The sequence below is a fragment of the Meles meles genome, chromosome 14 (assembly GCF_922984935.1).
Source record: "Meles meles chromosome 14, mMelMel3.1 paternal haplotype, whole genome shotgun sequence".
NCBI lineage: Eukaryota > Metazoa > Chordata > Mammalia > Carnivora > Mustelidae > Meles > Meles meles.
In genome coordinates, this window is record NC_060079.1 from 50,488,563 (window position 1) to 50,512,988 (window position 24,426).

Below are 24,426 nucleotides of genomic sequence, written 5' to 3' on the forward strand. Positions count from 1 at the left end.
TAGGCTCCTTCACTGGCAAGTAAGAAAACTGAAGCTCAAGTGGGTTTTTGCACCTGTCCCAGGGTAGGAGTGCAGGGGAGGTGTAAAGAGGGTGGGTTCTGAGGTCAACTCCATTAAACACCATTGCCTTGGATGATTTATTTAACGTCTCTGTAACTCAGCGCCTTCTTCTGTAAATGGGAAATAGGACTGTTATGAGGATTACATGAAATAAGAAATGTGTTCAAGTTAGTTTCTGAAGTGCACAAAAAATAATACTGATAACAGAAAAGGAAAAACCACCCCATGGTGCAAATTACGTGGAGGACGCTGATAGTGGAGTCAAGTAAGAAGTAGAAGGAGAGCATGAATTCCAATGAGACTTGGAAGTAAGATGATAAAGAATTGAAAGATTATGAGGAATTGTTGGTGGAGATGAGAAAAAAAAAAAAACACAACAATACAGAACAGGAGATACTTGGATATACTCACCCATTATTCAGAGTTAAATTTTAAAGTATTTCTCCTTCAGTCTGCTCAGTATGGTTGATAACAGGCTGAAAAGTGATCTCCCAGTCAAAAGCTATCTATTCTGACTTGTGGAGGACTTCTGGGATGTCTTGTTAGAACACTGGCTAACAAGGTAAGTGTTCACATGGGACATAACATTTAAAGGGATTCTTAATTTTCAATAACATTTCATAGTTAGTGGGTTAGAAGTATGTCTATCCTTTCGATATTAAAACTACTATACTATGAAAAAATGTGTATGGCTCCTTTTTAATTGTCCTACATTACCTGAAATTGATTTAAAGTATAGGCATGATGCTTCTAGGACTCTGTTCTATTTCGAAAAAACAACAGTACTCTAAATTCCGAATTTGCCACACTACAGTGAAATTTACTTTTTTTTTTTTCTTCAAAGATTTTATTCATTTATTTGACAGAGAGAGATCACAAGCAGGCAAAGAAGCAGGCAGTGGGGGGGGGGGGGGGGGAGCAGGCTCCCTGCCCAACAGAGATCCTGATGTGGGGCTCTATTCCAGGACCCTGAGATCATGGCCTGAGCCAAAGGCAGAGGCTTAACCTACTGAGCCACCCAGATGCCCCCAAATTTATATTTTTTAAAGAAAGCTTTATTCATTAGACACATACCAATGAAGGTAAAGTTCAGTTTCAATATACCGTATACCAACACCCAATTGCAGTGCTCCTGGATGAGATAGCATATTGAACCAAAGAAAAAGTGCGTGGGCCATGCATTGTATTGGAGTCATTTGGAAAGGTACCTGTGTTGTGAAGGGACAGGCAGCTCTGTGCATTGCTTAAACCTGATACAGTTATTCCTTATAAAGATTTAAAGGGGCATAATGTTTGCAAAGCAGTATGACAGCTGCCCTAGGGAAGTCATAAATGCAAAGAATCAAACTTCATAGGAGAAAAAGGACAAAGCTAGATCTTTAAAACAAGAGTCTCTAGAGGAAGTGAAAATGGGACTGTTTTCTTCAGCACATCCTTGTCTTTTCACAGAAAAGTCCCTCACCTGAATCTTTTTTTTTTTAAGATTTTATTTATTTATTTGACAGACAGAGATCACAAGTAGGCAGAGAGGCAGGCAGAGAGAGAGAGGGAAGCAGGCTCCCCTATGAGCAGAGAATCCCAGGACCCTGGGATCATGACTGGAGCTGAAGGGAGAGGCTTTAACCTACTGAGCCACCCAGGGGCCCCTCCTCACCTGAATCTTAGCGCTAAAAGTTACAAAGGAAGAAGTAGGTTTGACACTCCCAAAATCATGAACAAATAAAATTTAAAACGGAGTGGTTTGGATGTGCTTAAAATTATCATTTTTTAAAAAGGACTTATTTATTTACTTATTGGGGGAGGGAGGGGAAAGGGAGAGAGACAGAGAATCTTAAGCAGACTTTGCGCTGAGCATGAACTCAGACCTGGGGATCAATCCCATGACCCTGAGATCATGACCTGAGTCAAAACCAAGAGTCAGATACTTAACAGACTGCACCACCCACGTGCCCCTAAATTATCGTTTTAAAGCAGAACTACTGAGATTTTCCATGAATTTACTTATTTCACATAACATTGTTAGTTTGAAATGACTTCATTCAAATCATCCTGGACAGGCAACCAAGGCAGGGGTAGAAAGGTGGCAAATGAAAGGCACCGTAATTAGTCCACTGATGAACTCTGCGAATCTTTAGAACCATCAAGGCATATGCCACGTTTTCAACACACGGTTGATGTAATTCAGCAAACAACCATTAAAAACACAGGAATCACTGCTAAATATTATATATAAACACTATATACCTTCTCGCCCGAATTAGTGATAAGTGACACCCTTTTGTCTCAATCTATGCAATTTTTCAACATGCAAGACTCTGATGGGACACTAAACATTAACAGAAAAATTCAACATATTTAGTTCTACCACAATTAATTCCTTACCTTAATGGTAGATATCCTAGAATAAGAGTTCCATCACTTTCCACACATAATAATTACCTGATTAAAAAAACATTATTTCCCACACTTGATTAAAGTGAATAAATAAAAACGAGCCAAGTGACGCACGTACCCAGCCTACCAAGGAATTTGCACATCACAGAAATATGCCAATCTGATAAACAGCAAGTTCTTCATATGTAGTGTGAGGACGCCAAAATATCAAAGTACCTTTAATGCTGAGGAAAAAAAAAATTAAAGATCTGAGGATCAAAAAGAATAGCAAACTACCTGGACAGAGGAAGGCATCCAGGTGGGTAATTGAGATGGGATGATGAAGCTTATTCCAAAACACATGTGAAGGAAAACTGACCGAACCCCAAACTTTCCACGGCTACTTTCCAGTTAAAACCAGGAAGTTATTGGTAAAACTCTGCCAATGGTAGGCTTTGTGTTACACAACTAAAGTTTAAATCCCAACTATTCGCCCAGATGAATGCATTTCCAGTTTCTAAAATAACCTATTTGTAACTACTAGGAATGATTACCTTTAAGTAATAAGACTGGCTTACTCTGACAATCGTACTCAGTGGGACTGTAAAACAGGCACAGAGAGTGAATAAGACTCTGTCAGGAAAGGACTGGAATTAAAACAGATTATAACCCAATTATTCTTACATATTTCTTTCTCCCCACCCATAACCATTGGTCTGAAGGCATGAATTAGTTTAATAAATTAATACTGCAATTGTTTTAAATTTTATCTTATGAGTAAAATTTGACCTTACTACATAGCTTGTTATTTTGTAAGTTTCCCTTTGATGATAATGAACTTAAGAATTTTAAAAATACGTTGTGATGATATTGGAGAAATAAAAAGGGAGTAAGAGAATATACTTTTGTACTTGGAAGAGCATACAATAGGTTTCTAGATCTTAAAGAGATGATGAGAATTAATCTACAATGTTAATGGATATAAAACTTAATGTCACTTCTTCATTTCTCGTGAAGAAATAAATTATGACTGGCTTGTTCTACATCTTCAATGTAAAAATGTTTCTATAAGTCTTAGAATTATAAACAATTTTAAAGTTTTCCTAGAATATTGTTAAATTGCTACTAACACAGGAAGACACTCATACGACTTGAATATTTTTAAGAAATGTGTATTAGCACTTTTTTTTCCAAATAATCTGTAATCTTCAAATATAATCTACACTAAAGTCATCGGCTAGCTATTATTTGGATAAAAAACATAACACAGAAAATAAAGTTCTATAATTAAATTGTTCACTTCTATTCCCTTCAATTGCTATGTACGAGCTGTGTAAGCATGAGCAAATTAATTAACTATTCTGATCCGTAGTGCTCTTATCATTCTTTAAAACCAGATAGAACCTGCCTCTTCTGGCTGCTCTAGGGAGTGGAACAGAAAGAGAAATCATGCTGAACACACCTATCTCTAACAAATAATAATCGCAAATAATGGTAGCAATAATTCTTGTCATTGGTGGTGTTTTTGAACAGCAGATGTATATACTCTTATTTTCAGTCTGGCCACTCAATTAGAATTTTAGGTACTTCAAAAATTATGTATTTGGCGACCTTTCATAATTAATCTGATAAACATTAATTAATAATTGACATAAAGAAAAAATCTCAATCTTATGAAATTATGTGTGTAACATATACAAAGTTTAAATGCATGTGCTTTATGTACTATGAGAACATGGGATACGTTGTGGAAGTAAAGATACCTCTTACTATATTTAAGAACTAATGTTAACTATACTTTTATTTTGTTATTTTTTATTTCTACATAAAAATCTGAAACATTTCTGTTCATGCTTTAATTTCTTGATCAAAATCAAAATGCTCTAAAATTAAGAATATAATATTTTATTATAATTCAGTAATATGCAAACAAAAATTCTCTTAAAAAGCCAATTACACTTACAATGAGTGTCTACTCTATGCCAGAAAAATACCTGAAAGTTTTAACAACAATAGATGCAACATAATCCTCTAAAATAATCCCAGGGAGGTAATTATTACTCACCAGAAATTAAGCTTACTCAAATTTTTAAGTTAATTAAAGAGTTCAAGAAATAGCCAGACCATCCTCTATCAGCAAAAACCTCTATAGCAATATTTAAAACTGTTAACAATTGATCACAAATATTTTAAAACTTTGGCTACATAAAGGAAAAATGCAGCAAAACAAATCCACCTGGATTTTTCCTCCTTCGTGAATTTTAGACATGAAATGCTTTTGTAGACAAATGCCAAGGAGAAAATCAATCAGATCCAATTTCGACAACCTACTAAATTTCACAATATAACAAGGGAGAAACAATGTCTGTTACATAATTTACAAAAATGTCAAGATATTGTCATAAATCTACAAACAAAAGCAGAACAATAGTATTCTGAAATAGGGAACATTATATTATATTGATGAGTTCACAAAAACTTGGCAGACACCAAATTTTATGTTAAGGTGCTTGAATGTCTATCCCAAATTTATTTTCAAAACAGGTGACTAGAGAACATAATCATTTGGGGAATTTTGAGATGTTTGGTAAAGAGTAATTATAAATTATACATTTGGTTTAAGAAAATCCTAGCGACTTAACTATATTAGAATGCTCTAGCCAAGCTGAAAAGAAATCAAAGTTTCAACAGTACCTGCTTTGGCATAAGGGAAGAGGAAAGAACAACAACAACAACAAAAATGATATAAACTCCTTTGGAATCTCTGCTTTCTCAGAGAATTGCATGGCAGTTATTAGAGATGTTGAATCTCATTATCTGCAGAATAAGGTAAGTTATCCTTTCAGATGCTATGACTGTATTTTGTCTTTTCTTGCTTTTAAAGATTTAACCATGTTAACTATTATTTGAAAGTCAATGCCAATAAAATTTTAATAAATATTATATTACAAAAAAACTTTGTACTTTTTCAAAATTCAAAAATTCTTTGTTTGAATTGTTATGACTTCACTGCTACTTCCTTAAAAAGAGGTGAAAAGTGTGATAGCAAGAACCAAAGCAGGATTTTTCTTTATACTTTTGTAAGCTGTTCTGGTAAAAAGGAGTTTAAAAACATAATTGGGTGAGAACATTTAAGATCTAGTATCTTAGCAACTTTGAAGTAGATAATTGTGCACTTTAAACTTATAGGACGTTATACGTAGATTATATCTCAATAAAAAATGTAATTGAGAATTCTGAAGAGATAACAACTCTTAAAAAGTACCTTACCATTTTTGAAGTGCTTTCAAATAACTATTACCACATTTCTATTCTCACAACCTTCTTTTGAAATAAATAGAAAAGTTATCTTCATTACCCCTATTTTGCATTTGACAATATGGAGGTTCCAGCTGACTAATCCAACATCTCCCTGCAAGTAACTGATATCACCAGAAATTGAAATCAAGTTTCCTGATTGTTCTCCTGACTCCAAGTTGTCTATAGATGAGCAAATCTCAAATCTACAACTATTGTGGTCATGAAATACTTCTCTTGGATATTCATGCTTTCTTTTGGAAATAATATTAAAATATTTTTGTGGAGAAACAGTTCTCCCAAATTATGTTTGTTAATAAAGACTTCACAGCTGAATTTTCACGTATGTCTCAAGAATTAATCTTTTTTTGCTAACCTAATGAACAAAAGTGAACTAGAGAAGACAAAAACGTATCTGTCAGTTGACTCAACACAGTCACAACTGTTTTACTTGTCACCGCCATGCCACTGAGCTCTGAAAACATTCATTTCAACATTTGACAGCGTATTAACAGTCTCAATATTGTGGACTCCTGTTCAGTTTGCTATGGGCAAGAGACCATGCCATTACACAAGCCAGTAGATCAATTGGTCTTTGGTAGAATCTTAGTTTAAGACTCTTTAAGGCACTGATTTATGCACAATTGATCTGATCAGCCATGCAGTCAATGTGATTTATTAGCTAAGATGGCCAAAACCCTTTTTTCTCCTTTTTCATGCAGTAGTAATTCACCTCATTAGAGGTAGAATCATTATAGGAAGCTACAGAGAAATAAGAAGTTGAACCTGCTGGCCTCACTCTTTACTTCCCCCAGTCTATGGATCTACCAAACAACAAGAGCTAAGAGCAAGGCTGCTGTGCACACATGCAGAAGCCAGTGAGTTCACACCATGACTAGAGATGGAAGGACAGATTAAAGGGAATTCTAATACTCCTTTCACTCCGAGACATTTGTAGACAGCAAACTTGTTCATTTAGCTTCATGAGAAACTCATTCATTTCATTTCTAGCACATGTTTTTGTTTCTTTATTTAACCACAGTAAGACGAATGACTTGTATTACCTTGTAATTATGGTGTTTAATTAAACATAAGACCAACAATGTGCATAACAAGGGTTGGCAACCTATCGTGTACACATGGAGATTCCCGCGTGCACACACGCACACCCCCCACACACACAATTATAGTCTCAGTGTTACACAAGATCCAATTCTGAATAGCCCCCAAAGATTTACCTATGGGTAAAATACACATGTAAATTTACGAACAGTTATATTTTCTATAATATATTTTGGAGGAAATGTCTATAGGTTATATACGGTACAAGAATTCCTTTCCTCTCTCTAAAGTCTATCCCCCCGGCCAGGTCCTTTGTCTAAGTCTCTACTGACCTCCTTAAAATTGATGATCAAATAGTTAAGGTAGCGCCATTCCATGAATCAGTTCTACTTTAGAACAGAATATTGACTGGACACCTCGGTTTCCTTCCATTCATTCTGCTGCCGAGAGCTCAGATCCAGCAATCTTAACTCTAGTAGCCTCAACCATGCATTTGCCTTTGACTTAATAGAGATGCTGCACATCACAGTGATTTCATAGGATAATAGCTGCCCCCTACACCTCTTCTCTCTCTAAAAGAATAAGCATTCTGCCACTTCCCTGCCTGCCCCCCACCCACACTATGGATGCAGTAAATGAACGTGCAATACTCTACAGTTGAAGATTTGACAGCCATACATTAGCACGATTATGCAGTACAAAAAATGTTGAGAGGTAGTACATTATTTCACCACATATGTGCTATATAAATTGTGAATAGCTTTGATTAAGAAATCCAGATTTACTTAAGCCCAGTGATGTAATTTCTGTACAAAAGCATACCATGAACTCTACCTTTGATTAACTCTGACAAATGACTCCTTTAGAATATGCTGAATGAACGTACATTTTTTAAGCTGAACACTGTTTCAATAAAACAGGGCTTAAAATAAAACAAAGAACAAAATAATTTGCAAAATATAGGAATGTTTTTATAACTCTCCCAGGAGGTAGAGCACCACCTGTCCTTATTACTAAATCAGCAATGCTAAAATGCCAGCACATTTAGCTCTTGAACTTGTTCGAAAGAAATATGGTGTTTGTGTATGTGTGTATTTGTGGTGTGATGTGTGTGTTTGCATATTTGTAATCACATATTCAAAGCCAGAAACCTTTACTGGAGGGATCTCAGGCGAAATTTTTGTAGCATAAGAACCATGTCAGTAAAGGAAAATATAGTCTGGGATCTGGAGTTCTTTTTTCTTTGGATCTTTGCTATTACCTACCAGAACTTTTTCTTTCATCTTCCCTATTAAAAGAGATGAGTTGAAAGCAAGTGGCTTCTCTTGATATGGATTTTTGTTTCAAAACTTTGGCTGGATTAGTATTTGATAATTACCTACTTATTGAGAGAATTAAAACTCCATGTTTATAATACATTTAAAAATGTACATTATAAATTAATTACCTTTATCATGCTATAAGACAATTAGTAAAATTCATTTTATTCAGATACAAATCCCATTCTCCAAATAGAACCTTGTTTATGTTATTAATGACTTAACAGAATATTTTCTTTTCCTTTAATTAATTGTATTTTGTTAGCACCAGTTTTATAAATAGAGTAACACCCTCAAGGGAAAATACTGAGCTGGTACATAGTGGCTTTCTGGTTGTTGAAATCATTCACTCTCTGGACTTGTGAGCCACAAAGCACCCACAGCTCAACAAATCCCAGCATAGCACATGCCATGTCATGCCTTACTGCTTTTACACAGTCCTCACATTCTACCCTCCCAATATAGCTAAGCAGCTCAATATTGATGGGGATAACCAGTGACATCATGGTCTACGGGATACAGTCTTGCCATTTAAGCACGTGTTGTAACTATTTAAAGAGTTCAAATTTATTCTAACTTGGGACCACTTGGATGAATATTTTAGCTGGAGACCCAAAATGTTCTTACAATATTGTCTCCTGTAATTCTTTTCTGAAACAGATATGTAATCTAGTGAAATTCTCTGTGGGTTCTGCATGGGTTTAAACAGTGAGTGCCTCTGCCTCGTTAAGGTACACATTTTACACGGTGAGAGTGCCAATGAGTGCATTTCATCAGACACTCCTGGAAGCTGTCTGGCCAATAGGAGTGGTTTGAAAAGGTTCCCTAATCGCTGTTGAAATCACTGATAGTACTGTCTGTCCACACTATGACAGACAAAAGCTGAAATGTATTAAACATAGCAATCCATCATCTTGCAGATGGAAAGCAGGAGCCAGGCCAGTTCAGAGGCAGTGACTACCCGCTGCTTAACAAAAGCCGGAGCCCTGACAGTTCAGTCCCTTCCTAGCCCCGCAAGGCCACCCCTCCATCTAAGATGAATGAATGTAATCAATGAGGGAGAAAGCCTGCTGAGGACCTCAAATTCAAACATTGTTATGTGTAAAGTGCTGCTTTTTTTTCCCCCCATAATCAGAACTGTTGCTTCAACAATTTTCTCCCAATATAAAAAAAGATAGGTATTTAAGTAAACAAATAAATAAATGAGTGGACCATGGATTCAAGAAAGCTTATCCTGGAAAATACCGCCTTGGTTTGTATACTGCTAAGTTTGGAGAGCAAGCTTTGAAATAAAGTTATGATACCAACTAAGGCGGAAGTTTTTGAAAAAAAGTCACTCAATTAAGGACAAGTTTCCATTGTTGGAAGCAACTTAACAGTGATGTTCTCTTTGAATGGCCAGGAGATTATTATTTTTAAATAAGCACCAAGTAGAAATGAAACGCTATTTGCTGAAGTTCAATTCATTTTTGCATACTTGTTTCTAATAGGACATATGAGTCACAAAATAGCCAAAGGGACCGAAAAAAACCTTCAACTGCTAACAGCACATTAACAAAGTATAGAAACGAAAGACACTTTTCTTTGGATTTCAGCCTTGTCATTTCCAATTTTCTGCTCCTTGGACATGCTTGTATTCAAATTCTGGAACATCTATTCAGCATATCAATCCTAATTAGACAATCTGGGTCTGGAAAGGATGAGAGCTGGGTCATTTGCATAATTTAATCATAAATACTCAGTGATACATATTTCCAAATGCATTTGTACAATTATCTTTTCATCCTTGGGGCAATGGTATTAATATGATTAGGCAATATTTCTGGAAAAAACAGACAAGTATGCACTCTTTTTAACTGCAGCTTAGGGCGATATGAAAAATTAATTAATTTCTGAAGAAAATCAATTTCTCTACGTGACCACATTAGACATTGCTAAACCAAGACTCAGAAACCTCTCTCAATCACTACACTTTATCAGGCCCTTCTAAATTCTGATTAGTATGTGAACAATTCAATAGAAAAACTAGTAACGTATCAAAAAGCATCTTAAACGTTGAAAGATATTTCTGTCTACTTTTCATTTCATGGATGCTACCCTGCTTGACTTTAATGCGTTGTTATTTAACCAGTCAATGAGAAGCCTGTGCTTTTGGTGTGAACTCATCTTGAGTGATCTTTTATTAATGTACATTAACCAATTTCAAGGACAATAGGATAAGGTTACTTTTAAAAAGCTTTCTCAAGAAATGGATTTATATTCATCTAAAATAATCTTAATTCACACAAGACTGTTTATTATGAAAACAATTAGATAAACTAAGTTGTCCCAAAGAGTACCATTGTTATAAGAAAAACACTGTAACATACTTAGCACAGATATAAGAACCCAGGTGGCTAATCTGATTTTTTAAAGAGATTTGGCTTTGTATGTTGATGAGTGCAAAAGAAAGAAATCACATTTGTGAGTTTAAATGCACTATTCTTTTCTTTTCAATCAAATGAAAAAGTAGAAATTACTGCATGCAAATATTCAATATTCATTTAATTTGCATAAAGGTGCTTGAACAAATTTTTGATTCTAACAAGCTCATTTTTCATGCGTTTTGTCTTTCATCCTAATCTAGCATCTGTCATTCCTTTTTGAAGTTATTATCGGCCCAATTCCCTCTTGGACATGGTTGCTGGGTGACCGGTATCTTAGCACCCACTTTGACAGGAACAGATGTGAATCTGATCAAGAGATTTCCCAAGAGTACCTGAAATCACAAACAACTTTTGTGAAAAACAAACAGCATCCCTGTCATGGACCCTTATTTAACCTACTCCCCAAAAGAAAGAGCTAAGAAGTTACTCAGGATCAAATATACCATTTTAAATTTTATTTCCTAAACTTGGAACAAAATACATCTTAAAATATTATATTTTCATATTGCTGAAATTGGGGAATCTGATCTGAATCTCAACAGCTCAAACCCCCAGTTTATTCTGTTTTTTGGCTAGATGTTAATAGGTAAATTTCATGATAAGTGTTTATATTTTCATGCACAATTTCACTAGAGTTTCTAAAAAAAAGTAACAGGATTTTTATGTGGATAATTTAGATGACAAAGATATTTAAGAAGATGTAATTTTCTTTAGTGTTGGAAGGCTTCCTATATTCAGTATGACATAGAAACTTGTACCAATATTAAGGATTACTCCACTCATAAAGAATTATCTAAAATATAAAAGTTCCATCTCTCACGCATATTATAGCAAGATTTTTTAAGGCTAATTGTTTTGTTTTGCTTTGTTTTGCAGTTCATGTGGTATACCATCAATCACTATTGGAAATAGAGCAGCAAAGTGCCACTGGAAGACAGAAAAGGTCATAGAAACTTCATATAATGATCATTACAAAAGTCAGAATAGGTTGCCTCTCCTGAACTAGATTCTTTGTAAGAACAGCATAATGTACTTGGGTCATGTGATCTACCTCCTTCCCTTCCTTTTATCACAGTAAGGGAAAGTGAAGAGCAAGAGCCATGTTAAATCATCATCAAACTAGTTGGGTCAAATTTCCAAATTAAATATTAAATCACATGTTGATATTTTATAAATGTGGCATCAAAGTGATCTTAGGGAACATCCAAATAATTGATTTAATTTTTCAGCTTCATTCATGTGTCAAGACAATGCAGAAAAATGTTAGCTTGTGAAAGCAAGTTTTTTTGCAACATAACAGCCAGTAGAAAAGAAAAAAACAGTGTAAGTTTAAAACTCTAAATATTTTCTCCTTGATAATCATGACTTATGATAGTAAGGCAAGTAGTATACTTTTCCATTGGAGATTTCAAGGTTTTTTTCTCTATGCTAAGAACTGATTTGTTGTAAGCATTCTTACTAGGAATTTTTATGTTTGGTTCTTGCAGGAAAATAACCAATCATCCAAATGGTTTTATCAATGTTAAGTGAAAAAGGAAGTAAAAAGTCCTTAAAATTCTTTTTAATTTGAATTGGGAAAGGAACATGCTAACCTTGGTTCTAAAATCCTATTGTGAATTATTCAATCATCATAATTTTAACAGCAGATATTTGAGTAGGGGTACAAATGTATGTGTGCTGCTTTACCTTTTAAAAAGTGTTTTTATGTACATAAGAAAGAGAACAAGTCATTCTATGTGGAAAAGTATATCTGTAGTCTAAATGATGGTCATTTAATACCATCAGTTATAAGCAAAGAGATATTATAAACCTACCCATTTATATTCATTATCCATTTGTATAAATGTGATATAGCATTGTCATATCATAGAGATTAAGCAAACTATTACACATCTAAATTCCTCTTTATTTTGAACACAGGATTAACTTAAGTTTTTCAGCTTGGGCCCATCCACATCACTAAAGTACATCCAACTAAAACAGATATAGCTTTTATGTATCCAATTTATCACTGACCACCTTCATTTGTTAGCATTAGTGGCAAAAGCAGCTTTCTGGAAACCCCATCATATAGTCCAACAAAAAAATAAAATATGGAATATAACCTCTTAAAATATGAGTCTAAGAAAATTAAATATATCAATTGAAAATCCTTATTCTGAAATGTTACCACAGGGAACAAGTCCCTAACAAAGTTTTCTCCCCTACTTGGACTGACTCTTTAGTGGAGGGAAATTAATAAAAAATACAAAATAAGTGTCTAATTAAGCAAATTTATGTTTAAACTATATCTAGAATGTATATTTAAAAGGCAGATATTTTGTTTTAAAAAGCAACATCTTAATCCCTTGTGAAAACTTGAATAGCTGTAAAATTTTTATGGCACTTTGGCTTACCTGTGAAGTAGCACTTATGAATGAATGATATTTTTAAAATTTCCTAGGAATATACAGTTACTAAATTTGGTAGCCAAACAGGTGTTAACAGAAAGAAAAATCAAATTTGACCCAGAAGCCTCCAATATTAAGGTTTGAATTGGGATCAGTTCATTCCTTTCCCATGGGGTAACTTGTATAAATGTAATTCTATGGTTTCATAAAAGCAGGTCAAGTTTCTATCCCTGGGGGTCTTTTGGCAATTTGAAGCATGGAAGCACTGTTGCTGGCTACAAGTTCAAATCTGCATGTACTATCAATGGTGAAAAGAAAAAAAAAATAAGTGAACAGCAGACATATATTCATCTTTGATTACAATACGCACAGTCAGAAGGTTTTTGGAGGGTAGGAATAAAGGTGTCAGAGCTCACAAGTCAAAATATTTTGAAACCATTTTACTTACTTATAAATATATATGAAATCTGATAATGCAAAAAGTGGTATGGAATATGTTTTTAGATAACAAAATGCAAAGACGAACTTCTTACCAAATGTCATTTTGCATTTATTACGTGCAAGTTTTTTTTTTTTTAATTTCACAGGCTTTAGATGAGGCAGAATTTTTTAAGTAGTCACTGTTTTATAACCTCTTTTCTACTTTACAAAAAAATATAATAATCCATGCACTCCTGCACTTTTACCAATGATGTAATGACTTGACAAATGCCATGGAATGATTGAGAAAGTAATTGATTTCAATTTAACTGGACCTCTACCAGGTGTTTTCAAAGACAATTACAGTCCACTGCAAGAAGTGGTAATACACATCTTCTTATGTGGACCTGTAGATTAACCTATTGACCTCATTCCTAACTCATCTCATTGATGGCAAAGCTTTTAGAAGAGCAATCATTTTTTTAAGTTATGAAATTGTTTTCCTATCATTTATCCACTGATTTCAGAGAATATGCTTGCTCCAAAGTGCAAGCGGCAATGAAATAAACTAATAATAGAAATGGAGCAATGACATCAAGCACATTAACTGTTATTCCATAATGTACAGATTCTAGTACCTAATAGCTTAGTATCTATTTCATTCAAGTAAGATAATTCTCTGATAGAAATATTTTCCATAGAGAATTAAAAGTACATTATAGTTATCATAAACATAAAGGTATAGGAAAATTAAAGTAAGTTTTTAATCACTGTCCTAATAAGCATGTAGCACTGTTTATAATTATGTTTTAAAATACTTAAATATAAATTACTTCTTTCGTGTTAAAATTATTTTAAAATATATTTTCTGTTGTCATTCAGTAAAGTAGAATCTTTTTTAGTGTTATTTTATATTTTAAGAAATTATGGAAAGCAAAATTAAAGTCAATTATTTGGTAAGGTGGTTGTCCTCTGGCCCTACATCCTACAGGTCTGTGTGTGTGTATGTGTGTGTGTGCACGTGTGGGTGTGTGCACGTGTGCATGCATGAGCATGTGTGTGTGAGAAAGAGAGAATACATACACACATATACATATACGTAAAAGCTTTTCTAACAAAGGTATTATAATTATTTAAGAATAAAAACATACGCTACAAATGGGCTAGGTTAATATAAAAAAGATATCCACCACAAAGACAACTAAAATACTGATAAAAATTTTACACTTGTTGCATACAGAAGGACATCTATCTTAGTATAAAATGTGTGACCGGTAATAGGACAATTAAAAGTGTTCTAAATTATTCATTCAAAATCCAAAGGCCTTATTAAACTACAAATTGCCTAACTCAAAAAATAAGTATTATTTCCAAGATATTTTAAATATAGAATGGGAATTAACACTTTTGGGTATAACAGTATATTTCTACAGAGCTGTGATATGTTCAAAGATTTGTTACACCTTCAGTGATTTGCTTTGTTCATACATAATATAAGGCTATGAATAATACAGTTCATTTACTGTTGCTATTAATAAAACTTCAGAATACAATCAGTTTAAGATTTTAACAAAATACTATGTCTGCTTCATATGTGAATATAATAAAGTATTTCTTGATTAACATATTCTAGAGATTTATTTTCATTATCTTTCCTTAAGCAATGACTGGTATTCCTTAAATTGAATTAGCAAGTATTTATTGCAAATTCACTTTGTCCATCCATAAAATAATTCTCTTTCAACTAGTACTCTTACTTTCCTGAATGTTTTGTTTGTCCTTGAAGAAAAGTAATATTTTTTCCTGATGTGACGGAAGAGCAATCTAATTACTTAGAAACATTTGATAGTATATAAATTCAAAGATAAGTTACACTGTGACTTTTTAATACCTTGTTTACATCTCCATTCATTTATTCTAAGGAAAGGAAACATTCCTCAATTCTTGAATGTTACTAACCAGAAATAACCAATTTACTTAGTTGCCTATTTCATTATTGCTTTGTGAAAATCATGCCTGAAAAGCATATCCTTTTTTTTTTTGGTCAAACATATACTACTTTCAAAATCCACTGCAGGATTATTATGTCTCCTTACATTAAATTGCATTTGTGTTCTTCAGATCATAGTAAATAGTTTTGACTTCCTCCTAGAAACATGCCATGCATTCCAGGTATTATATTCATCTTATATAATAATATGTTTTAGATGCTTCAGCTAAGCTGTCTTCTTTTTAAATCACCGCTCTCTAAAACTTTTTTTTAAAGCAGGTAGCTATTTAGTGTGTTGCTGTGCTGCATAGTATTAGACACATCAATACACTTATAAGCACAAAATTATAAGAACAGTTAAATAATGATATAGTGAGTTTTCCAGTTTAGTAAGTTGTCTTTGACAACTTTCACTCAAGTCACGTACATTTAAATGTGTAAAAGAATCCCAGCTTGATATCCTGGACAAGCTCCAAGCTAATTTGAATCAAAAAGCAACAGGGCCACACCTTTAACAAAATTCAGTCATTGGCCACTTCAATATGCAATTTAGAAAAATCTACAGATGAATTTGTTTAAATGGGTGAATTAGAATCCTCTTAGCATATAAAGTAAATCCAAGCCAGAATACAGGAGAAATTTCAAGTGTACTTGGTTCAAGGTCCCTGATTTTGGATCAAGTAGTGATTTAAATTATTCTTTATATGATTATATATATATATATATATATATATGACTCCATATATATTAATTAACAGTTATCTGCTATTTTAGTCAACTAATTTTAATTCTATCATCACTTTGAAAAATAATAAGATTTCATTGATTGATTGCCTAATTTATACTGAATGGATAGAAATTCTGTTCATAGTTATTTGTACATTTAAATATAAAGTTAATTATGAGCTATAATACATACACTCTAAAAAGTCTTAGAAACCTTTGCAAAGTAAGTAGGTACATCAAAATAAAGTGACCCAACAGTTAATCTAATAATAACTAATTACTGGACCAAATATAAATATACTAATCTCGGTATTCTTGTTTTCCAAAGAAATAATTTGGTAAACTAACTTCCCTATTTGAAGTTATTTCTGTACTGTGGCATATACTAAAAAGCATGTATCAACAATTAAAAGTTACTTTAAACGACAGTCACTATAGCAAAAAAATTACTTTTGACTGGAAACACTTCAGACAAATTGAGAAGAAGAAAAGTAAAGGGATTTGAGCACAATGTGGGCTCACAGAGTCTCTGCTATGCTTGAAACACATAAATGTGAAGATCAGAGTCTTTTATAACACTTATCTGAGCCCCATTTGGTGGGCTTTTAACTCAGGGTTTTCTTCCTTAAAAAATAAACTATAGAGCATAACAAATATAATGGAAAAGAGGTCCCTTAACGCAGTCTCAAAGCCTAAAAATATCAATATAAATGTATTTTTAATATACTCTTAGCTAAAATTTTCAAGTTGTAACATTTAAACAATAATACACACACACACACACACACACACACACACGTATGTAAATACATAACTGACCAATCACAATGCAGTAACTCAGTAGTTAAGAGAATGGCACATGATGATACCTGGTAAGGTCATTCTAATCTTTTAACAATTCAAACATAAAGTGATAAAATTTTACCTTCATTACATATATAAATACCCAAATAGTTAATATCAACTTTTTTACATTCCCTTGTCATTTTAAAGGCCTATACCTAAATGTGACATTTTGTAAACAATATGAAAATGAAATTCTTAAAAGATAAAATTCAGCCCAGCTCTCACTTTTTTTAGAACCAAGTAACAAAACCCTTAAAATCAAAATGCTTAGTGAAATCTAGAAGACTCACCTGTACCTATTTAGAGGGCTTACTTCAAACTAATTTCTTCAACGATTCAAAGGGAAACAGTTTCTGACCTGTGAGAGTTGCATTTCTTATTGTATTTTGCAATACATGGGTTCTATGTTGCTAATACAATGCAATTTAAATGATTATTTTACCTGATTAACAAAGGCAATTGTATGAAACAATTCAGCAAAATAACTTAGAAAGATAAAATAATACTAATTGATAGTCAAAGCACAAATTGTTCCTAAAATAACAACTACTTCGTTGCACATTAAGTTAATTTACAAATGCTACTTACATTCCAAAAACAAAACATCAAATGAGAAACAATAAAGCATATTATGTTTTCATATGCTGGTGAATCACACATGGTAAATCACCAAAGAGCAGAGTGATTTATGCTCAAATCCAGCCAAGACTTTAATCAATATTGGGTGTCACATCTCAGGAGGTTGGGGGAGGTACTGAGGCAAAAGGAGAGTGGCTAATATTGGCCTCAGTAATTTATATGCAACTTCCGTGAAATGTAGATTAAACAAAAAATAACAGCAGATTTGGACTAATAAGACGAAGATTTACAAATTCTGTATTAAATGGGATACAAAAAATTTATGTAAGGAAGGGAACTCTGAAACAAAATAGCCTGTTTATTTTACATAATATTTGCAGCTTCACAAAATAAAATATCCTATGTGCAAATCAAAATAAGTATCTCAGAACATTAACTAGACATCTGTGCAGTTCAGAAAGTAAACCATCGTCATAACTGTGAGCACTCTTTACAATAATGGCTGTATATATTATGGGAGACTAACTCCAAGAAAAACAACAGGTTTGAAAAATACCCAAATAATTCAAGAATTTGTATGAATGCAATATAATCTGATAGACCAAAGTAAATCTTAGGTTAGAATAGTCTTAGATATTATTTATGTATTAGTTATTAAACTGTAATAGACAAACCTTTTAAAAGTATTCAGAAATAAGTGGTGGAACCAAACTTAAACTTTCCATATTTTTAGGCCCTACTCTTCTAATTACGTCATAGTCTTTAGGAAATGTTATAAAATGAAACATTAGACTTTATAGGAGCCATTAATCGGCTGTAATACAAAAACTTCAAAAGCACAGTCTCCCTTCATTTGAAATAATTTTTAATTTATCTGTGCCAAGCATTGTAATTATCTGTTAGAAGTGAATCTGTATGTGTGTTGAAACTTTCTATTACCAATGCAGAAGTGCAGAAGTCCGTGCCATTGAAAAACATGTAACGGGGGAAATGTTCAATAAATATAGACTGGTTCAGTTTGCCATCTTTATTAAAAGTCCTGACAAAAAATAAAACCAAGAATTGGAAAATATTTTTACTTCTTATATTAAAATTGCATCCATATATTACTCCTAGAAAAAAAAAGACTTAAAAAGTCTTTCAGTTTGCTGTCTATGGATGGTATTGACTTTAACACAAAAGAATACTGTTTGTGAATATATCTATATGCATATAAAATGTCTAATGAAATTAACTGGAATCTATTTAAGTTAAAAACTCCACAAATCCAGGGCTACATAAGACCCAAATCTGGTCTGAAAGATCCTGAGACAAAAATCACTTTCTGGCAATATTCAAAAAATAAACATTTTAGATGACAAAATACAGCAGAGTCACTTTTTATTACCTGAATTCACAGAAAATTGAATCCTAACCCCAAATCTACAAACAAGCTACTGACTCATACAAACACAGACTTGTCCATGTACATAATTACTTTTCTTTTGTTGTTGTTGTTTACTGGTTACCAGTTAATTAAGTGACCTCTGTTGACCAGCCAAGTTCATGTAACTAATGTTTAGTTTAAAAATAATAATTGAAGGAAACTGATCAAGATCAGACTTTGTCCTTTGACAACTTTTATAAACATATTTCCTGACATTTTTCTCTCATTTATCAGACTCTTATTTTTAGCTTTACTGTCAAGCAGGTGATAGTCTCTGTTTCATCTCCTCGTGGTAGCGACAGATGGCTTCAACATTTATTCTAGTTTTTATCGATAGCATACTGATGCAATAGCCTCAAGCAAATTAAATCCACTCTAAGGTTTGTCACCAACTTACTGAGCCACTTTGAGCAAGTTATGAACCTTTTTTTTCCTTAACGTCATTTTGGCTTCTCAGATTCTCTGATATCTAAATGCTATTAAGATACAGAATTAGATATATATTCTGTGAAAAGATGAGAGTGCTAATATTTGATGTTTCTTGCACACTATGTATATAGCATTTTATATAGTTTGCCTTTCTGCTCAGTTGTCTTATCTTCTGCATAAATTATTCCTTCAGATAGTCTCTTTAATAGCCAGAGGAGAAAGAAACCAGAATGAAAGGAATCAATATACCTAGGTGAATGAAAAAGGATCTTAACAGCAAAGGTGTAAACTGGACTTGAATGGAAAAAGGAATTTTAGTTTTGTAAATTCAAGATAAAAGATATTGTAGGTATTGCTTTCAAAGTTAAGAAATAAGACGGTAACACTTGTAATTATCATTAAAATAATAATATATTACAATGTACACAGCATGTTTTGGTGAGATAGAGTTCAATGGTAGTTTTCCATTTTTTAGTCAGTGTCAGAGTTAAGAAAACCTAGGTAGAGATCTCCAATTACACATCTTCTAAGGTTAATGACTGCAGTATTTGCATGTGTATAGGTTTGAGTAAGCCTTGTAGTTGATCAAAATGCAAGAGGAAATCAACAAACTTACGTTTAACTTAAAAATAACCTGAAACTGAGTTTTAGAATAACACAATAAATTGTAAAGTATTATGACCAGGTGATGGACATATAATTAGAGTAGTGATGAAATATTTTTGAAGGGATAAAACAGTTCCATTGGACTTATCTTTCTGTGAAAGTTTAAACTCCAGAGCTATTGCTAACTGCAGGGCAAAAGAAATTAACTAAAACATTTTTGTTAATAACTTTTAGGAATATTCTCCAACCATATAGTGAGGACTTCAGTTCCAAACTCTAAGCAAAAATTTCAGGAAAAAAAAATCGAGGGAATAATTGTAAGAGATGTAACACTACCTGCTTTACGTTGATTATAGCGTTGCTGTCATTGAAGGAAGTTTTCTCTAGCAATTTTTTTGTTATGTGAAATGATCATTAATTATCAAGTACAGTATGTACTGTAAGAAACACACAAAGAAATTTCAGGAGCAAAGTGGTTTGATTACTAAAGAGAAAAACAGTAGCTCTTCCCCAATTTACTGGATAGGTAGACAATTTTATAACAATCATATCTGAACTGGCTTCAAATTTCTACTAGCATTCTTTATAATAACTCTGTAACAATTTTCTGCCCTGATCCCAGTAGTTTTAACAATAGATTGTTGGCAAATATTTTATCGTCTGGACGTCCAAGAACTCCAATTATCTCAGTAAATGACGTTTAGTGATCAAGATTACCCCTCAATCTTTACTGCCACCTGTCCATACTCTTGGGCACGTGCGCGCGCCTACACACATGCACGCTCTCAGCATTCGCCCAAAAATAATAGAAATGGAGATTCTAAACCCAGACCCACACCCATGCCCCCATGCAAAAAATGGCAAACAAGGAAAAGAGTTTCTGGTTGGGTCAGAAGAAGTCATCTGTAGGGTTGGAGTTGAAGCCTTTTCCGTCCTACAGCCTTCCCTGGGCACTAGTGAGAAGTCTCCCAAGGAAGAAACAGCCAGGGACTTATCACCCTGCTTCCTTCTGGTCTCTTCCTACCCCTCATTCCTTCCCACCTCAGTTTCCCTAGCACTACCAGTGGACACACACCACAAGAGAGTAAAACTCCGTTCCTTCTCCCAGTCTTAAAACTTGTTTGTAGGGTACCGAAGTGTCTGCGCAAATTTTGCGCGCAGTTCCCACGCGCCCGCTTCTAGAATCCAACTTTCCCTACTCTGTTTCTCCCGGCTTCTCAACTTTTCCCTCTGCTTCGAACGGGGTACGAGGCGGAACTGTTAAGGCGGGTGGAAGGATCTTCCACCCCGAGAAACTGACAAGTTACCCCACTCCCGCCCCCTCTCGGTAGATCCTCCCCCCCAGTGATCGTTCATTAGCATAAAACCGGTCCAGCCAGACACCGGGTCCCCCCGCCTCCAGGGTTCGCGCGCTTCGCCCGGCTGTGGTAGCCACGGCAAAGGGCATCCAGGTCTGCAGAACATCCCAGTGCAAAGCTTGCACCTGTTCATTGCATGAGCTACTAACCTTTAAAAAAGGGGGAGGGGGGGAGAAGAATAAGTAGGAGAAAAAAAAAGAAAAAACCAGTTCGGAGAGCGAGAAAGAGAGTGTGTGCTATAGTCTTCTTTCCTCATCTCTCCAGTTCAGCTTCCCAGAGTCTCAGGCACCCGGTCACGTCCCCCTACAGAAGGTAACCTGCCGGTTCCCTGCATCTGCCCCGGGGCTAACGTACCCCTTTATCTTCTTTGCACAAGCTCACAGGCGGACACACGCACACGTGCGCGCACACACAGACCCCTCCCCTCAGCGGGCTTCCCCTCAGGGCTTTGGGGCTGAGCTTGCTGTGGGTCCCTCGGGATTGCCCCGGGCCTCTTGGCCTCGGAGGTCTTTCCCCTCCCGACCCCGAAAGGGCCCACTCCCGCGGCTTCCTTGCGGCCCCTCACCCGGGGCGCGAACTCCAGCTCCCCAACCCTGCGGTCAGGGTCACGACCTCTCCCCGCCCCCGGGACGCGGCTCGGCGCCGCCGACCAACCCCACCGGTGCCCCTGGGCTCGCGGTGGAACCCGGCTTGAAGGAGCACACACTCCGGCAGCCGCGGCTGAGAGGGGTCTCCAGACGCTGGCGCGGCCCAGGAAGGGGGCCGTGGCTCCTGGAAAAGCACCTCCTTCCCACCCCCTCCGCCCCGAGGCTTGGGGTTCCCCCGTCCCACAGCGGCCAAGCCCCTGAGCCCCGGCGAGCAAGGTGCGGACCGGGCGGAAGAGCGAGATCTGGGCAGGGTGAGGTGCCAACTTCTCAGTAGGTCGGGAGCAGCTGGCGAGCCTCGAGGAAAGGGAGGAGAGGGCCGTGCTGTGCTCTCCAGGGCGCGCGGCTCGCGGGCGCGCGGAGCAAGCGGCGCCAGGAAGGGAGCGAGGGAAGGGTGAGGAGGCGGGAGGGAAGGGACCGCGGGCGGCGGGGCTGCCCCCTGCTCTTTACCTTGCGTTGGTGCAGTCATTGTAGAGGGTCTCGAAGTCCTTCCTGGAGATGAGTTTGCAGCGGTTCACTCCGGGCTGGATGGCGCCCAGTCCCCTCAGGATGCGAACCTGTTCCACATTGCACACCACCGGCGTGATCTCCAGCCGCTTCAGCTTGGTGTAGACCGTGTGCAAGCCCCCCACCAAGTGCTTCAGGAACAGGTCGAAAGCCTGGGGCAGGCAGATCAGCTCGCAGCCCTCCACCGTGAAGGAAGCCACTTTGGCCCCCCTCAGATCCACCATTTTGCACTCATTATTCTGAGGGGTGTTTTCCACTGGGGACGGGGTCGAGTACACGGGTTTCCCGGGGAGGGGGCCGCAGCTGCTGCTGCTACTACTGCTGCTGCTGCTGCTGCTGCTGCTACTGCTGCTACTGCTGCTGCTGCTGCTGCTGCTGCCGGTGCTCGCGTTGATGGGGGTGCTGGAGGCGCCGCCGCCGCCAGCGCTAATGCCGCCGCCACCGCCGCCGCCGCCGCCGCCGCTGCTCGCGGTCGCCAGGCTGGGGTTGCAGTTGCTGCCGCCGCCGCCGCCGCCGCCGCCTCCGTTGCCCGCGCCGCCGCCGCCGCCGCCGCCGCCGCCGGTGGAGGTGACTGTGGCCGCCGCCGAAGCGATGGGCTCCGGCCGGAACAGAGTTGGCCCTGAGGACGCCGGGGGCCCGATGGACGGAGCCGGAGACGAGGTCGCCGAGGAGGTGGAGGTGGTGGTGCCGGAGGAGGAAGCAGACGTGGAGATCGGGGGTTGAGGGGGGACCAGCTGGGTCGGAGGGATCAAAGCCGCCGGCACTGCCATGGTCACATATAAGGGGAAACAGAAGAAGAAGCGAGGGGAAAAGTTGCCACACACCCCGGGGAGGGGAAGGGGGAAAAGGGGGGAGAAGGAGCTAGGGGGCAACAAGAACAACAACTCTAGGGGAGAGCGAGAAGGAGAAAGGGGGGAAAAAGGAGGTGAGGGTAAGAAAGAGCGAGTGCAGGAGGGGCGAGCGCGAGAGGCGCTCTGGAGAGAAACGCACAAAAGTGTCCCGCAAGTCGAAATGCGAGTCCTCTCCGGGGGCTGGGATCGGGGGCTGGTTTGGGGGGGGGCGGGGGCGGGGAGGGTCGGCTGTTGTTGTGTGGGTCCCGCTCTAGCACAAAGTTAAGGATGAAGGTGAAAAGGAGGAGGTTTGAAGGACTTGGGTTCTCCCTGGCAAGTACATTGATCAAAGATTGAGAGGGGAATGACAGAGAGAAAATGAGCTGAAAAGTGCAGGCTGCCGGCTGGACGAGTTGTTGTTGTCACACGGTGCAGAGGGGAGGAGCTCCGGAAACTTGAAATACCCTTTGAAGCCGCAAAAACCTCACTCACTAGTATTAACCCAAATTATCCAACCAGGAACTCGGAGCAGACACTCCGAGAGCGCGAGACGCAGACGGCAAGCGAGTGAGGGAGAAAAGAAGGAGGGGAGGGGGAGGATAAGGAAGAAACTATGCGAGGGACGGGAGGAAAAGCCGGGGACACAGAAGTGGCGATCGGAAAAGGAGAGGGAGATGATCTACTTCTCTTCTTCTACTACCGTTAGATTGCATGTCTAATATTCCATTTCGTCCGCGACGACTCGTAATTTTTTCCAAAACCTTCTAAGCAATCGCCTGCCAACTTAAAAGAGGAGTCAGAGCGTTCTGAGCTCTCCTTCAAGGATTTAGGATACATCTCCGCTCATTTTTGCAATAAGACATAAATGAAAACACATCCCCTCACTTGATGATTATTAAGAAATTATTTTCAGGAAGATTCACATGTAAGCAAAGCCTACGTTTTCTGCATCTGATTGTTTTACTCTATTTATTAGATTATTTGTTAGCGATTTGTTAGCGTAAAGATAGTGAAAATTCCAGGACAGCTTTCAAATTGTGGGGGAAAAGTCAGTCTGAAATCACTTAAGAATAATGGAATCCTCTGTATTCAGTTTCTTATTTCCTGATGGATTGTGGAAAGAAATGCTTGCCACGAT

General features: G+C 37.0%; 1 protein-coding gene across 1 annotated transcript in view; it reads right to left on the reverse strand.

Moving 5' to 3' along the window:
* Positions 1–23,841, reverse strand: part of DACH1 (dachshund family transcription factor 1) — a 428,800-nt gene extending 404,959 nt beyond the window's left edge. Inside the window, exon 1 of the mRNA XM_045978290.1 lies at positions 22,402–23,841. Within this exon, the coding sequence (XP_045834246.1) occupies positions 22,402–23,228 (827 nt within the window). The 5' untranslated portion in view covers positions 23,229–23,841. The remainder of the gene's footprint in view (positions 1–22,401) is intronic.
* Positions 23,842–24,426: the final 585 nt, after the last annotated feature.